The sequence below is a fragment of the Sciurus vulgaris genome (assembly GCF_902686455.1).
Source record: "Sciurus vulgaris genome assembly, chromosome: X".
Taxonomy (NCBI): Eukaryota; Metazoa; Chordata; class Mammalia; order Rodentia; family Sciuridae; genus Sciurus; species Sciurus vulgaris.
In genome coordinates, this window is record NC_136471.1 from 120,449,832 (window position 1) to 120,463,954 (window position 14,123).

The window sequence follows — 14,123 nt, forward strand, 5'->3', positions numbered from 1 at the left end:
TTTAATAATGGCCATACTATATACAATTTTCAGTAGAACTGAGTTACATCAAGCAAAGTAAACCAGGACAAGGGAACCCTGTCATCTAGAAGCTGTGAGAGCCCCAACTGATCACCAACCAGTTTTCCTGGACCAACAAGTGACTTAATTTCTACATCCAAAATCATAATTCTATGCTTTTATCAAACACTTTCTCTGACCTGCAGGAATGTGTTTATTTGGAATTTTAAAAAGAAGTCTAAAAGGAAAGTACTATTCATATAAGCATGACAAACCTAGCTAATTTTAAGCACTCAAGTACAGAAATAAAACAAGAAATATTTTACATGTCTAAATCAAATTGAAATCCTTACTCCAAAGAAAAGGCACATGCATTTCCAGCACCCGTGACCTAATACTACTTGTTTTTAGACATACATATTAAGGTCACATTAAGCTGTGGTTAAGAGGAGGAAAAGGTAGCTGCCCTTCAGAAGTTTATCCATTCGGAGAGGAGGAAGTCAAGGGGAAAATCACTCTCCTCTGACTAATGCAGTGTAATTGTTTTCCTCATGATTGTGCCCCTCCATTTTTCTCCCTTCAGAAGTTCCCATGGTTACAAAAGGACGTGGCACACACTCATATGTCTTTTAAAAGGATGACAAGTCACAGGGATACAAAATGACCTCCTGTGGTTATTCTGAATTTGTCATTTTGCTTTCGAGATTTTCTTATTGACCCACTTAACCCAGTACCTCATGTACAATGAATAATGTGATGGGGTAGGGGTGCCTATGTTAAGAAACGAAACGCCAGGTAACCACTTTAATGCTATTACAATTTTATCCTACATACACACACACTAAGAGATAGAGGAGTTCACTTAAAAGGATAATGCTCCAAGGATCAAAAACATAGTACTGCTCTTTCTTCAGAGACTTGAAAAGTAAAAATTATATTCCTTCGTTCTATTCAGAGGATTTTAAATTGAATCAATATATCCTAAAATGGCTTCAATCAAGAAAATTTTTAAAGGTTTTCTTTTTAGAGAGAGGGAACATTAACTGAAATGAAATAGAAGAGCATTTTGCTTTCTCTAAATGTAGCATTTGTCCCTTTGCACTAAAGGAAAATGAAAGCCATGTGTTTCTAATGGGGAATTGGAAAATCCTCCTCTCAATACCTGCTCGTTACAGAAACAGGATCATACAGACTAGATAAAATTTTGAAGATTTCATCTCCTAATTTCCCTGTTGTTGCATGACTAGGAGTTTTTTACTTCTTTTGGGACTTAATATTTCCTTTTCTTCCTATTTGATAAACTCGACCTTTACCTGAACAGGGCAATCAGATGCAAATTATGAGGCATATTTTCATTCAGAGAGACTCCAAAGCTGAAAGCAAGAACTTCATTTAAAAATGTAATGGAGATCCAACATAGTTCTTGTTTAACTACCTTAGCATTAAGAAATGCTGTAGTAATGACTGTCCATGAAATCTAGCAATGCAGTCCACAGAGCAGCAAGGCCTTCCATGTATGCATACACATGTCTTCATCACTGAGGGTTACAAGTTTACTGGACTGAACTTTTTGATGAACACATTCTACCTAGGACCCCTGGAAAGCTATACATTGAAATGGTACGTACCACTGAGCTGTGGCTAAAAGACTAAAATGGAAAATAGGAAGAATTCAGCAGATAGCATTTTAACACAAGTAGCCCAGGGATTTACTTTTGTTGGTTTGATTTTCTAAAGAAAAACACATGGTGCATTTCTTATATTCCCTTTTTTAAGATCTATGACTCTGAACAGATACTATTTAGATCCAAGCAGGTCATCTACCCAAATAATGAAAATGCACAAAAAATAAAAAGTCCTCAGGGGAATATAGGTCTAAATAAGTGAGTAGTTCTCTCAGGATGGCAGAATCCAGCACTCCAGCTACCAGAGTCGACAGGAATCCACGCCTCTGTTCATCGTGGAATTAGGTGGGCAGTTAAAAGCCTTCTGGAATTCTTCAAAGTTGCTAATGGCACCATTGACTCTGAAAAAAGATATGGCAAAGCACGTCATTTAATTCATCAACAGGTTCTGGATGAAACTATAATGGTATATTGCTAGAAAAGATCATGATGTTTATTTAATCTGTTTACAGGAGAGACAACTGAAGCCCAAAATCATTAAATAAATTTCCAAAGAAATTAACAGCACTGAGATTAGAACCAGCATCTCCTGAATGGCAGGCAAATGCTCCTACTACTCTTCCAACAGTCTTCAAATTCCTTTAATATGGTACCATCTCCAATACTTAATTTTTTCCAACTGTTTTTTAAAATTTATCATTTTATGGAAAAAGTTATAATTGACATAAAGTACACAATTCTTAAATGTAAAAATTACTAATTTATTCATGGGTACCAAATCTTACTACCACTCAGCTCAAGACTTAGGATATTTCCAGTACCCTGAAAGCCCCCTTGTGTCCCCTACCAATAGTACTTCCAAGGACAGCTACTATCCTGACCTCCATCACCACAGCTTTCCTGCTTTTGAACTTCACATAAATGGAATCCACAGTATTCCGTGTTGTGTCTTTGACTTCTTTCACTCAGTGTCTGTAAATGTCATTAATTTCCAACTATTTTAAAGAATTTTTTCAATCTACAAAAACGCTTTCTCTTCTCTAAATTTCTGTTAGGTTTGGAGGCTCATATTTACCTAGAATTTGGTTACTATAACAACCAACTAAGGGACAGTATCTAATTGTTACAGATAAATAATTCTTTACTAGATTTCAGCTCCAAAATCTGGTGTTCTTGCAAGTTGCCAACTGCAGTAGACTGCAGATTTCTACTCAGCACTTTGATTGTAAGTGCTTTTTGGAAGTGGTATTTCTATTGTGTGATTTTCACTGCACTCAAAATCTATAGTTACTGCAGACATCAGTTTAAAAAAAAAAAACTTCCCCCCTCATCTATTTCTTACTCAACCTCACATTCAAAGGGTTGACTAGAAACTCAGCATTCTCAGACACTGACTATTTCCTCCCTAATGACTTTGCTACCTACAGGCATTTCAATGAATGTAATGGCCTGTATCCAACAAATTCTTATAACCGCTTGTGTTTTAACTGGGATGTATGGGTAGGGATGCATATTTCATAGTGTGCTTCACCCTAGGCTAGTGTTAAAGATAGAATATAGCTGATAATTAGTAGGCATACTCTGTAAATTATCAGCTAAAATCCAACATTACAGGCAACTAGTTAGTAAAAGGAAATTAGTTCTAAAATCTTATCTGTTGAGTAATTAATCTACTGTGTGGTTTCATCTGTACCATTTGTCAGTGGGAGCACATTTTAGTCCATTAGAAACTGTGAGGTTTCATGACAGTTTGGCCCAGTGGGGGAGAATTTCCAACACAGTGATTAGATTTTTTATGCTACTGGGTAATTTATAGTCAATTTTTGAAGCATTTCTAAGATAAGGTTTTAGGAATAAGATTTTAAAATATAGAAGAAATTTGAGATGACTTTCCTGTAATATGCAAATGGATTTACTTAAATATTAAATGTAAAGGTATCCAAGTTAATATGTTCTAAGCAAAGAATGAATAACTATAAATTATTATGATTTCTTATCATAATGATGTGTCCTCTACTTAGAAAATTTCTCTCAAGCTATAGAACCTAAGACAGGGTAAGTAATATCAAACATAATTTTATTTTTACTTATTACTTTATACATTCTAACAATTAAGATTGTAATTCATAATCCTCTTCCCTTCATATGTAAGCAATTTTTTCAAAATATGATATAAGCTGAAAGCCAAAATGTAGTGTCCCTGACTCTGGATATGAATTATAATTGCTCAGTATCACCATAAATCTTCCTTTGTGTTCAGAGCTATTGAGAAAGTGGGTATACATTCATGTCTGTTGGTTGGTTGTGTGAAAAAAGAGGTACTAAATAGAATATCATTTAACATGAAATAAACCAGAGTTCTAGGTGTGTAAAAGCATAGTGCCTCAGATTACATCTTCTTCAGAGATAATAAAATCTGGGTTTTGGTTCAAAACCCCACCCCCCCAAAAAAAATAGGTACTTGGATAAATTGAATATTTCAATTTACTGATTGTCCATGGTGGTAATAGCACCCATGGATTGCTGCCTTTCAAAAACTGGAAAATAATAAATAGAATTTAATACTAAAGCTGTGATTTGTATTCCAAATTACTTTTGGAGTCTCACAAATCTCGAGACTAGAGATGTGTACAAGTACCCACCAAAAGAAATTTAGTTGAAAAGGCACTGAATATGCCAGCTTACTACTAATGAAGGAAAAGATGCTTAGTTTCTGTTTGGTTAGATTTGGTTGTCTGCAAAATGGAGAGAACACAGTTCACAATATGGGCTTTTGTTTGCATCACCCATCTGGTAGTACACTGGGATGGATTGGTGGGTGTGTTGTGGGGCAAGAGATATACAATTAAAAACTGGTATCACTCATTTGACTATTTACCTAAATTGAGGGGGGCTGTGAGCACCAATTTGGACTTGTTCTCGGGCAGCTTCTGGTCTATAGGAATTGCACCTCACCTAGAAAAGAAAGGCATTCCAATAATAAGCTTCTATTCCAATTAAACATTTTCTACTTTAATTGTTCCAAATTATACTGAAGAATAATTTTAGAATGAATAGATGAAAAACAGTTTTAGCAGACCAGATAAAACCTTCTTCAGTAGTAACATCTATTATTCTATCCCCAGAGTAGAATGTTTTATCAATATGAGTAATTCTACAATTTTGTAAATTAGGAAAGTTTCCAGATAAGTGCTTTAAATCAAAAGAATCATATGTGTGCCCCCAAATCAATCAATGCATTCCTTCAATTAATTTAATGTTTTAAATAACCCTTATCAAATGTAACCACACTCATTTGAATCAGTAAAATGAATCAGTTATTCAAAATTGAGTATGGTCATGAGAAGTTGCTATTTTGCCCCAAGGATCTTGCTTGCCTCACCCTAGTCTTGGCCTGGAACAGGAGTACATTTCTTTATCTCCTTTGAAGTTAGGCACAAAAATCTGACTTGTTCTGACCAATGAAATATGAGCAGAATGATAGATATTACTTCCTGGCAGTAGCTTAAAAAACTGACAGAAGTTTTAAGAGCCCTGAGAATACATTAAAAGGCAATGCACATTTCCTTATATTTCTTCCCTATACCTGTAGTAACCATGAAAGCACATGTCAAGATAAAGATTCTAAAACCTGGGCCCATATGTAAAAAGTACTCAGGGCCCCACTACTAACACATGTTGGACATGGAGCATGAACAAGAAATATACTTTCATTGTGCTACTCTTTTTGCAGTATAATCTACTTAATCCTGACTCAAAGTATATCTTGAAATATGATATAGTCTTCAAGTATGAACAGGACTAGGATACATGGAAATAGGGGTGGGGAAACATTCTAATGAAAGGGGAAATGAGAAAATGATTGGGAGAGGGGGAAGGCAAGACATTAAAATTGACTGTAATATGTTGCGTATAATTGGCAGCAATGGGGGACCCAGGTGAGACAGGAAATGATGACAGATTTTTGAAGTCCTAAGCAATAAGCCAAAGTTTTTGAACTATATTTAAACATTGTACTTGAGCAGGAAAATAAAATTCATATTTTTCAAAGATTTATCTGGATGTAGGAGGAGGAAATAAAGAGACTAGTTATAAGACTACTTATAGGCAATGACTGTACACTAAATAAGCAGCAATGGGAATGGAAAGAAGTAGAAGGATGACAAGAATATCTAAGAAAAGAAATTGACAGGTCACAGCAGCTACAGGGATATAGGAAACAGTAAAGGTGATAGAATGCTTTTAATTTCGATGAAGATAAGCCATCGTTGTGTTTATGAATTTTATTTTGAAGATGTTTTTGTAAAGTGATTCCTTAATTTCTTCAGAAGCTAGCTAATGTGAACTTGTTTTAACAATTGATTTTACCTTATTTCTTTTTAGGTTATTTCTTCTTATATTCTTAAATTATTATATAGACTTGTCTATATCTCCTATGTCACTTAAGAGATTCCTGAAAACACATTATGGTTGTTACTATTTTCCTAGTAACTTCCCAAGAAGGAAAATAACTTTGCTCCATATAAGCAGGCTTAACTCCAATGCACAAAAGATTGAAAAATATCCTCATTCTGTCAGTAGGAAAAGCTCTAAGATAAATTTCTCATTAATGATAAAAACAGCTTTCCACTTTTTCCCTAAATCTCTTTAGTTTAAAATAATCAGAAATGGTTTCATATTATATTTGGAAACATTTTAAAATTATAACTATAATATCAATATTAAGTAGTTTATTTCATCTATGAAGAGGTAATAGGGATCCTTGTACTTTGGATAATGATGGATCCTTGTACTTTGTCCTCTAGATTTGGGATTAGCAGACTTTCTTTAAGGAGACAGATAGAACATATAAGGTTCCTGTTTTAACTAATCAACTCTGCTACTGTAACACAAAACTAGCTAGGGTATAGCTATTTTATAATAAAACAATATTTACAAAAACAGGAAACTGGCAGTATTTGGCCTGGTTAGCCAACCTCAACTTGAGAAAATTCTTACTATTTTTTGTGTGCTTATTTTAACATCTGATCTTGTAATCACCCAAAAGTAAGTCTGCCAAGTTGAACTGTGTTAGTCTTTTCCTTTGGAAGAAATTGATCTAAAAATATCAAATGTCTTCAATGTATCCAGCATCTTTGCTGGGTGTTCTGGAGGTACACAAGAAGTACAAGGATCCAGAACATTAGCTATGGAGATAAACCTGAAAGTCTTGAACATTTTGAGAGCAATTAAGTACTCAACTGTATGGTAATGAATGTAAGTATAAAAGGAGTTAGAGATAAAAAAAAATAATGAGAACTAGACTGGAGTCCTTTGGGAAGAGTTGTGGAAGATGTGGAGCAGGTGAAACTCAACATGGTTCCTGAAGGATAAAGCTGGGATTGAATAATAATTTGGGGAAGAAGAATATGAAGAGAGACACTTTATAAAAGGAGAATTAGAAGGAAGGCCACAGAGAGATAGTAATGAGATGACATCATGGGGTGGAAGTAAGGATACTGCCTTGATAAGGTTGAGAGTTTATCTGATCCAATGAAGCTTTGGGAAATTAAAGCAGATCAGATGGAGATGGATCAGACTAAGAACTTTGAAAGCCAGATGAAGGTGTTTGGCCTCAATGTTGTAGGCATTTGAGAACCACTGTAGTTCTTTCAGAAGATTAGTACTGAAATACTGTGGTTTCAGTGGAATGTTAAAGAGTGGTGAAAGATGCTGAAGTAAGGAATACATGCCATAAGGCTGTTGGGATAATCCAGAGTGGAAGATATAAAGGTTTTGCCTATAGATGATGAGATAGGGTAATGGGAATCGTATGGGCTGAATGTTTGTCTCCCCTAAATTCATCAGAATCTTATGCTACTGGCATCCTGATCTGAGACTTTCAGCCTCCAGAACTATGAGAAATCAATTTTTGTTGTTTATAAGCCTGAACTGCCTAAAACAAGAGAGAACAAGAGGTTGAATCTAAATAGTATTTAAAAGGATAAAACATCTAGATTTGGGGACATTTGTAATATAAATATGGATACTTAAATCAAAAAAGACCCAAGAACAGACTTTCTAACCAAAGAGACCAAACAACTGAGGGCATGTTGATATAAATAAGAAAACTAAAGAAGAAAGTGATTTTGTTGACACTGAATTGATTAATGATAATTGGTTTGGTGTTGTCATGCCAGTTTCAAGAGATAAAAGTCCCAGACAGGTAAAAATCCCTTAATCAGAGTTGACTGTAAAAGACTTAAGAGATGGATGTGCTTACTGATGAATGAATGCAAAGTCTTAGGAACAAAAGTTTGTACTAATGAAAACTTTAGTCTAGTTTTAGCAATGTACTTATATGTTGGCTCACTGTGAGGCCATATATCAGAACCTTTCTAGACCCATACCTGACTTCCTTGAAAATGTTGCCTATACATTTGTGACATAAACCAGTTCAATAACCAATAGCAAAGAATTGGTGCTTGCTTCATTAATCAGAGACTCAAACTAAGAATTATGCTTTATTTAGTGTTTTTTCTTCTAATTTCTGCTCCAAGAACATATTAAACTCATGAAAAAGTGACATGATTCTCCTTGCCTTTGTTGATCTTTTTAAGCTCCAATAGTCCTTGTGTATTCATTTGACAGTTGGGAACCTAGACCTGAGTGTCTCCCATAGCTTGAGAGAGATAGGATAAAGTCAGCAAGTGAGGTGAAGGAGAAGGAGAAATGTAAGAAAGGGTATGGCCACAAAAGTCAAGGAACACATTACTGGAAGTGGTTACAAGTAGTACAAAATGCTTTAAGAAGTCCAGATATATTGAGGAACTATAGGGTTAATTAGTTAAAAAATTAGTTTGCTGGTTAAAAAATACCAGTGAACTTTGGTTCAATAAATTAATTATTATATGTCCCACAGAACATTAAGATGATGAACTTTATCCTGAAAGTAATCAGTGAGATAATATTTTGGATAAAATTAAAGTCATGCCATTAAACTTTGATGAAAGCCACAAGCTCAAGTCCTGCATTTCATCCTTGATGCCCCTTCCTCAGTGTACTCACATGAGCATAACTCAGGAAGAAGAGCTGGTTGTTGTTGAATGTGATGCCCGGTAGGAGAGGCTCCTCGACTCCCTGCCTTCTGTCATTTACCCATTTCCTGTAAGCCTAGTGAGAGAAGCAGGATAGATGAGCTGTGCAATGATGATTTTCCCTTTATTCCTCCAGTACATAGATATTAAATTTATATTCCTGCCATATGCAAAATGCAATGTATCAAGTTTTCCTTTAAGAAAACAAACACCTGGAAGTTAATGTCTTCCCACTTACCAGTGAAGTAGGTGCACCAGGAAAAGACCTTATACTCAATAACTGTCAATGGAGCTGAGCAACAGTGCTGAGACATTAAATAATTCCTTTTAAAAAGCTGCTCTTCTATTTCAACATGGGACAAACAAATATAACACCATTACAAGGCCCCTACGGCAATAAATCTATGGGCACACATATTATCAATTCTTTATTTTTTCCAATTAGCAGGAAAAACTATCATCTTCGATCACCATCATCTTATAAAACAAAATTTATTTTAACTACCATATAGGAAGGATATAACCTTGTAATAACAACTGGTCTTTATATATATATATTGTCAGGAAAGAGCCTTAAGAAAAGGATATACATTACAGCAACAAACTGGTCTTTAAAGTGAAAGTATTTAACTTTATGAAAAATTTTCCATATTATTCTTGTTTCTTATTTAACCAAAGACCAATGAATGACAAAAAACACTATTATGGACTATTACCTGGATCAATACAAAAGAATCACTAGCCTGTGCCCAAAATTTAGACTTTTAATATTTTAAGATAAAATTATAAGTAGGGATACAGAAATAGCTCTACTCAGGGAAAACTCATACGTATCTAGTCCCAAGGAGATTTCTGTTGCATACTTTGATACGATTGTTAGTATATTTTCTGAAAGCTGTCCTTTAAATACATGATTCTTAATAACAAATATTGTTTTTTAGAGTGACTTTATGCCCCAAAAACAAAAAAGAAAGAAACGCAGATCTATTTATATAATGGAGTACAATGGAGTCAATTCTATTTATGGAAATTCCAGAATACCCAACGCCTAAGAACATGTCTGCAGTATAAATTGAGGTGCACCCATACAGTGTCTTATAGCTTGATTTTTAAAACCACAACAAATGTAGCCATGCATACCCTAAAAGCTTCCCGCAGACCTCCATTATCGGCAATATTTTCTCCCAGGGTCCTCTTCCCCTTCACCTAACAAAAAGAAAAAAAAGAGTGTTTCACGGTCAACTATCATTCAGCAAGAGGCATAAATATTATAGCAAGCAAAAGTGTCATATTTTAAAGAGAAAATTACATTCAATAAATCAGAGGGAGTCATAATATATTGTGAGATGGCAAACTAACTCCAGCAAGGTGCTCCTGAATATAATAATTTCTATTTTATTGTGTTACGCATTACTTTCTCACCCTCTTTAGTCTCACCAATTTTTCCAGCTCCAATAAAATGTTAACAATATTCTGAGTGGCTCTGGTTTAATGGGAAAAAATAGAAATGTCAATACACAGATTACTTTCTCTGATTAACTCACATAATTTGAGTATTCTCATTGTACCTGTGTTTCCAAAAATTTGCCATTCATGCAGGAACAAGATTTCAAGAACAAAAATTATCATTTTATCTCTAAGTAATTTCCATGAAAAATTAATAGGAGGGTAGCTCTACTGGGGAGCAAAAACCATACAGAAGTAATGTAGACCACAAGGTCAAGGATTGTGATATGTTTGACACCCAACAAATCATGGTAAAGATCATTCTTCCCAGTGTTTGAAAACTTTCTGAAAAAATAAGCTAGAACCTAAATATTTTAAATATTTTAAATCAATATAGCTCACAAACCAAAGCCATCCTGCCACTTGTTTTTGTACAGGCTACCAGGTATGACTGGATATTACATTTTTCAATGATTGAGGAAGAACAATCAAAATGAGAAGAATACTTTATGGCACACAAAGCATGTGAAATTCAAATTCAGTGGTCATGAATTTTTATTGGAACACAGTTATGCCCATTCATAAACACACTGTCTGTGGTTACTCTTTCTACAATGGCAGAGTTTAATATTTACGACAGAGACCACATAACGTACATTGCCTAAATTATTTACTATTTGGACTCCTACAAAAAAATTTGTCAGATGCAGTGCCATAGGCAGGATACTAGCCTCCCAAAGATGTCTATATCCTAATCCCTAAAACTTGTAAGTATATTATCTTACACTGGCAAAGGGGACTTGTAAAATGTGATTAAGTCAAGGATATTTAGATGGGAACATTGCTGGATTGTTCAGGTGGACCCAGTGTAATTACAAAGATCCTTATAACAGGTCAAGAGAGTAAGTTTCAGAGTGATGCAATGTGGGAAGACTACACTGGTCATTGCCAACTCTGAAGGAAGGGGCTGTGAGCTATGGAAAGTGGCCAGCCTCTAAAAGTTAGAAAAGAAAAGGAAACAGATTCTCCCTTAGTTCCTCTAGAAAATAATACAGACCTTCTGACACCTTGATTTTAGGCCACTGAGACTTGGATCAGACTTTTGGCATATAGAACTATATGACAATAAATTTGTGTTTTTTTTAAGCTACTAAGTTTGCAATAATTTGTTACAGCAGCAACAGGAAACTAATGCAAGACAGGATCCTACCAATTCTTTACTTTCAACCTAGCCCAATTTCCCAGATATCAACAAATAAAAACAAATAAAAACAAATAAAACAAATAATAACAAATAAATAAAAACAAATAATAACAAATAAAAACAAATATTTACAGAAGTACTTTGGATTAGACAATGGGGAATGAAGGGAAAGGAAGAGAATGGTAACAGGAAAGATAGTAGAATGAATTGGACATAACTTTCCTATGTTCATATATGAATACAGCACCAGTGAATTGCCACACCATGTACAACCACAAGAATGGGAAATTGTACTCCATGTATGTATAATGTGTCAAAATACACTCACATATACTCTACTATCATGTATAAATAAAAAGAATAATTTTTTTAAAATCTTTGAAAATATTTGTTGTAATCACCCAGAACCCTGCTAACTTTAGTCCCCTGCTTTACATACATTCTTTCTTTAACTACAATCCTATGAGGTAAGTTGTATTATCATCATTCTTATTTAATAAATGAGGATCTGAAACTCAAGAGTATGTGGCAGTTGTTGTTAGTATCCCATTGTATCTCTTTTTCTACCAGGATTGTGAAAACCATTCCTGTGACTGATAACAGCTCAGGAAGATGAACCTTAGTTTATGGGAGCTACCTTACCTGGAGGTTGCTGGGAAGTCATACCCCACCCTCTAGTACCTGACTGATATTCAGATGAAAGAGGTCCATCCCTTGCCCCTGGGCTGAACAATTTCCATGGTATGCTTCATGCTCTAGAACCCTCTGTGGGATCAGGGTAAAGCTAAACTTCTCCTGAAAGCAATGTTTTCCTCACTCCCTTATAGGTTTCTTGTGAAACTACTTTGATAAATTACTGACCTAAGAAACTCTTCCTTGGTCTTTGCTTCTAATGAACCTGATCTAAGACAGAGTGGTTAAGTAAACTGCTCACATTTCTCAGAGATTCAAATCCAAGCAGTCTTTTGTCTCCAGAGCCTTTGTCCCATAAGGCATAACTTCTCAAGTCAACTCTTCTTGGCTCTTGATATTTATGTTTATATCCACTCAAGCGTGAATCTTTCTTCTTCCTTTTTACTCTAGTTTTCTAACCAAAGTAGAGGCTTTTGTAATATCCTCACCCTCTGGATCCTGGTATTATGGACAATCTCAGTGGATAACACAGCCCTAGGTTTGGCCTCTCAGGATTTAACAGCTGCCGATAGTCTGCATCTGTGGTACCCCATCTATGCTCTTCCCAAGTTACTGCATAGAAAGATTCAGAGACACAAGACTAACTCTTACAAAAGAAACTAGAAAAAATAAAGCATGGCCCCTTATGACCACAAAACACACCACCCAGTCTCCTGTGGGAATAAGACAGAAGCTGTTTTCTAATGGTTGAATAGGTTTATGCTATGATAGTCATGCCCTTTCTATTATACTTGTAATGAAGGTACACATTTGTCACAACTGTTTCAATATCTGACACCTTGGTCAAAATGGATGCTGAAGAATAGTCTATCTACACATCACCCAGGTATAAAATGAACTTAAACTAAGAGAACCAGAGTATAATATGGGGGGAAGAATGCCAACTCTGGAGTTATGCAGATCTAAACTCTAATCCAGATTCTACTGTCAGATTTGTCATATGTAAAACATGTATACCTAGTAATATGTATGCTTTTCAGGACCAATATGAGGGTCACATTTATTTCAGTTAAATGAAAAGTCTAACTCTCATGCCTACAGATAATAAACACAAAGAAATATAAGTCTTTTTACTGCAAGAAAACTACTATTGTCTTTTTGGCCCTCCAAGTCTTTATTTTCTCTGGAGTAGGCTACCTATGAGACAAAGAATCAGAAATATTAAATATCTCTTACTTAACACTTCTTGCCTGTCAGCACTATGCTAGTGCTTCACATTACTTCACTAATTTAATTCTTACAACAAATTAATTAGTTCAGAAGTATTTACCCATTTCATAGATGAAGAAATCAATACTTAGAAACATTAACTTGCCTAAATTCATCAACCTAGAAATTTATCTTGGTGTATATGATATTCTTTTTTTATTTTCATATAATTCTTGTACATATATATATAGTACAATGTGATATAAACATGTATACATTGTATAATGATCAAATCAGAGTAATTAGCATGTCTGTCACCTTAAATTTTTATCATTTCTTCATGGTGAGTATATTAAAAATCCATACAGTATGGTTAACTATATTTACCCTACTGTGCAGCAGAACACAAGAACTTATTCCTGCTATCTATTATACTGTCCCCATTGCCCATTGACCAACTTTCCCCCACCTCCTAACCCCCTACTCTCTCCAGGATCTGGTGATTTCCATTGTCCCCTCAAATTCTATGAGATTCTAATTTTGGACAAATGTTCTACTCTTTCTTATTCTCTCCCTTTCTCTTTCTCTCCCTACCCCCATCTCTTTTCCCAGCTGTCCTGGGATTGAACCCAGAGCCTCATGCAGGCTAGGCAAGTGCTCTCCCACTGAGCTACAACCCCATCCCTTTTTATTTTATTTTTGAGATAAAGTATGAGTTACTGAGGCTAGCCTCAAACTTGTGATCATCCTGCCTCAGTCTCCTGAGTTATGGAATCATAGTCATGTGCCAACACAACTAGCTGAAAAAGATTTGTTTTAATAAATGATGCTGGATCAACCGGATATCCTTTAGGAAGAAAATATTTAAATGAACTCTTATATTAAACTCCATAGAATAATCAGTTTCACATGCATGAAGAATTATATAAA

General features: G+C 34.9%; 1 protein-coding gene across 1 annotated transcript in view; it reads right to left on the reverse strand.

Moving 5' to 3' along the window:
• Positions 1–1,890: 1,890 nt before the first annotated feature.
• PHEX (phosphate regulating endopeptidase X-linked) overlaps positions 1,891–14,123 on the reverse strand; it is a 180,934-nt gene continuing 168,701 nt past the window's right edge. The window contains exons 19-22 of the mRNA XM_079122866.1: positions 9,842–9,907; positions 8,673–8,777; positions 4,504–4,580; positions 1,891–2,026 (exon numbers count right to left, since the gene is read on the reverse strand). Of these exons, the coding sequence (XP_078978992.1) occupies positions 1,924–2,026; positions 4,504–4,580; positions 8,673–8,777; positions 9,842–9,907 (351 nt within the window). The 3' untranslated portion in view covers positions 1,891–1,923. The remainder of the gene's footprint in view (positions 2,027–4,503; positions 4,581–8,672; positions 8,778–9,841; positions 9,908–14,123) is intronic.